Source organism: Hevea brasiliensis, chromosome 3 (assembly GCF_030052815.1).
Source record: "Hevea brasiliensis isolate MT/VB/25A 57/8 chromosome 3, ASM3005281v1, whole genome shotgun sequence".
NCBI classification, from domain to species: Eukaryota; Viridiplantae; Streptophyta; class Magnoliopsida; order Malpighiales; family Euphorbiaceae; genus Hevea; species Hevea brasiliensis.
This window is the reverse complement of record NC_079495.1, coordinates 105,021,969-105,025,778: the sequence shown is the minus strand read 5'-3', so window position 1 is coordinate 105,025,778 and position 3,810 is coordinate 105,021,969. Positions and strand designations below refer to the sequence as shown.

The 3,810-nt window shown below is 34.2% G+C and overlaps 1 protein-coding gene across 1 annotated transcript; it reads right to left on the bottom strand.

Annotated features, from left to right (window-relative positions):
- Nucleotides 1–587: 587 nt before the first annotated feature.
- On the bottom strand, nucleotides 588–1,310 carry LOC131178436 (uncharacterized). Its single transcript, XM_058143393.1, has 2 exons — nucleotides 1,156–1,310; nucleotides 588–1,002 (listed from the first exon to the last, which is right to left on the bottom strand). Exons 1-2 carry the CDS (start codon nucleotides 1,308–1,310, stop codon nucleotides 588–590), a joined length of 570 nt encoding a protein of 189 aa, XP_057999376.1.
- Between the last annotated feature and the right edge of the window lie 2,500 nt (nucleotides 1,311–3,810).

Genomic DNA, 3,810 nt, shown 5'->3' with positions numbered 1-3,810 from the left:
TTTTGAGTTTAATGAGGGTAAAAACTAAAATAAGATTAAATAGAAAATTAATAAACTATAAAAGGATACGCTTGGATTGCCTCCCAAGAAGCGCTTATTTAAGGTCTTAAGCTTGACCTTCTTTTCAAAGCTTATGGTAGTTGGAATTGGAAAATATTACCTCCCTTCACAACAGGTGCTGAAATGAATTTATACTTTAACTTTTTCCTATTATATGTGAAAATACCTGTTGTTTTGTTCAGAATCCCAACTATATCTTGAAGAATATTCTTACAAACTTTAGATGAATCTCCTCTTTTGAGTGATTTTGATGGAAGCTTGAGCTTAACTTTCGAAGCTTCATTATTAATCAAATAAGATGGTGAAGGTAACTTTTTCTGTCGCACTTTTATGCTGATTGCATTGCATTGAATAGCTTGATTTTCCTCTAGTTTAGTAACTTCAGTTTCAGCATCATGCTCTATAACATATACCCTATAACAAGAATTCATCACAGCTGGTTCCTTGGAATGTTGGAATAAATTAAACTCTATTTCCTCCTCCTCCACTGTTAACTTTAATTTCCCATTCTTTACATCTATATTAGCTCATGCAGTGGCTAAAAATGGCCTTCCAAGTATGATGGGTGTTCTTACATCCTCCTCCATCTCTAGTATAATAAAATCCACTGTAATGAAAAACTTCCCAACTTTTAATGGCACATTCTCTAAAATCTCATCTGGATACTTTATAGATCTGTCAGCTAACTGCAAAGAAATAGTTGTGAGCTTTAGATCTCCAATCTTTAACTTCTCACAAATGGAAAGTGGCATTAAGCTAACACTAGCCACCAAGTCACATAATGCTCTCTCAATACTTGTTTCTCCAATGTGACATGGTATGAAAAAACTTCCAGGATCTTTCAGCTTAGGTGGGAGCTTGTTCTGTAATATAGAACTGCACTCCTCAGTAAGTGCAATAGTTTCATAATCTTTCAACCTTCTTTTATTTGATAAAATCTCCCTTAAAAACTTAGCATAAGAAGGCATTTGAGAAATGACATCGGTGAATGGAATGTTGATATACAACTTCTTCAAAACTTCAAGGAATTTCCCAAACTGCTTATCTAATTATGCTTTCTGAAACCTCTAAGGAAAGGGCAATGGTGGCTTGTACGATGCAGGAGGCACATATTTCTCTTCTATTTTCTTTTTATCTTCTTTCTCTTCATTTGCTTCCTTACTAGCTTTAGCTTTAGTTGAAGTGGATTCACTCTCACACTCATCTTTCTTTACTTTCAACTTTACTTCAATTTCGTGTTCTTTCCCCATTACCTTTCCACTTCTTAAAGTAACAGCATTGCACTGCTCCCTTGGATTCTCAAGTTGGCTAGGAAGCTTCCCAAAAGCTTTACTATTTAAAGAGCTAGCCTATTGAGCTATTTGATTCTCTAACATCTTATTATGTGTTGCCATTTGATCCACTTTAGATGCTAATTGAGAAATCATTTCTTGTTGACTTTGATGACTCACTAATAGAGTCTCAATCATGGCTTCCAATCTAGCTGTCTTATCTGGTTGTGCTTGTTGTGGTGGAGGTTGTTGTGGTTGTGGTGGAGCAGGCTCATTTTGAGGTTTGGGAATTCTAGGAGGAGGACCTATATTCTGCTGAAAATTCTGATGTTGTTGATACCCAGAAGGTTGCTGAAAATTTTGGTGTTGTCCTTGTCTACCTCCTTGATGTGTCCCAACCGCAAGTGCACGGGTCGTTCAAGTAGTATAGAAAAAGATATCGTTCCCACGAGGAGTTGTGTTAATGATTGAATTTTTGATATAAAATAAAATATGTTAAAATTGTATTTTAATCAAATTAATAAAAGAAATTTAGGAATTTGAAGCATAAGGTATGAAAATGCAAAACTAAATTTAAACAATGACTAATTTAATAATTCGCAAAATAAAGAAATTGATAATAATGAAAATTAATAAAATGAGATTAAACTAAACACTCAAAAGTAAAATTCCAAGCAATAATTGATGAAAGACGATTCTGGAGTTAAGGGTTCATATTTAAGTCATTTTGGGATTTTTCCTAGCTAGCCCAATCCATGAAATTTATGGGTTTAAAGGAGATTAATTCTAAAATCCTTTGAAAACTCTTTCGAGTGAGACAAAGCGTGCCTTAATTAACTTAATCCTACTTTCGTGGAGTTAAAATTAACCAAGACCCATTAGGTTCTTTAATCAATATATTAAAACCCTCTTAACCCTTAGTCTATTTCTAGATCTAAGTTAATTAAGTCCAATTTCTTGATTAACTATCACTTGGTTTTCTCCTTTTGGTGCTTCAACCAAGGATTAAGAACATAACTTAATGGGGCCCTTCATTAAGCATGTGAATAAGCACACAAGAAATGGATTAAACCTCATAAATTCATTAAATTGGGACTAACCCAGTTTAAATCCACAAAAATAACTAAATATTACATCCCTTACTCCAGAATCAAAGTAAAACTACTCACTACCCATAATGTTTACAAGATATTCTTAGTTTGTATGGAAATAAAGCTTTAATCTAAGCTAGGAAATAAGAAACTAAACACTAGAAATGTAGGAAAAATGTAAGAAAAGAAAGAAATCTCCAAATCTGGTTGGAAATTGTGTGGAAAATGATTGTGTCTCTTCAGCTGCTCCTCTTTCTCCTCTTCCTTTCCTTTTTCTACTCCTTTTTTAGTCTTCTCCCTCTCTAAAATGGGAAATGAGACTATTTATAGCATTTTCTGACATGGAGCCCTAAAATGGTGTGTTTTAGGAGAAATTTTCTGAGGGAATCTTCTGCCAGCTCATTAATGAAACCTTTGTGGGATCAGATAAGTGGATCGCATAAATCATGCATCCCTTATGCGATTTTATTTTTGGTTCACTTATGCAAAATCGCATGACTTGGTGCATAGGTTATGCACATTTCGTGAGATTGCATAAGGGAGGCGTGAATGTGCATAAGCTATGCACTCTCCTTATGCACATTTCGGAGTATTGGAACAGTGATTCTTCTCTTCATGCGGATCCGCATAGCTTATGCGGCAAGTTATGCACAATTTTGGTCAATGCATATTTTAGCATGAAAACTTGTTTTTGACATCTTTGGCTGTGGAAGTCACTCCTCAATGGCGAAATTTCTTTTTAGTCCTTCACAAACACCATTTTTCCTACAAAACAAAGTAAAAATTACAAATTAATCCAAAATTGACAATTATGAAAAACTAACTAAATAACTAATGAAATTAGCTAAAAGTAACTAATAATCAAATAAAATGGCTATGAAATTAAACCTAAATGATTATGCAAAATGTATGCATCAAATACCCCCAAACTCAAGCTTTTGCTTGTCCTCAAGCAAACTTTAAAGTGTGATGCAATTTTTAGGGGTGCCTTATCCAAAGAGCTATGAAAATCACCTATTAAAGTAACTTAACACACCTTTAGCCATACCAGCAATCCATATACCCATCCTTCAAAATGCAAAGAATCTAATGCTTATCCAAGCTTTCACCGCTTAGCCATTAAGTCAATTATCATTCAAAATCCCCAAACCAACCAATCAAAAGAGAGAGTCATGCTCAAAAGGAATTCTAGGACAATCAATAACCAAAGTGTCTCTATATAGAATGATGGAATTAAATGAATGAATAGATAATTTTCCAATCCCATAGGCAAATTCCCTATTCCTATCTCCACTAATGTAGCAAGTACTATCAAGAGATCAAAGGTCTTTTTAGGGATGTAATGGGGCCATGGGGTTCAAAAATGAGGCTAAGAAGAAAAATGGATA

Bases quoted from the DNA above. Each gene is read 5' to 3' on its own strand.
- LOC131178436 (XM_058143393.1), bottom strand. From the start codon at position 1,310: ATGGGGAAAGAACACGAAATTGAAGTAAAGTTGAAAGTAAAGAAAGAT. The intron at 1,003-1,155 runs GTACAAGCCACC...TAAGTTTTTAAG, and splicing joins AAATATGTGCCTCCTGCATC to GGAGATTTTATCAAATAAAA.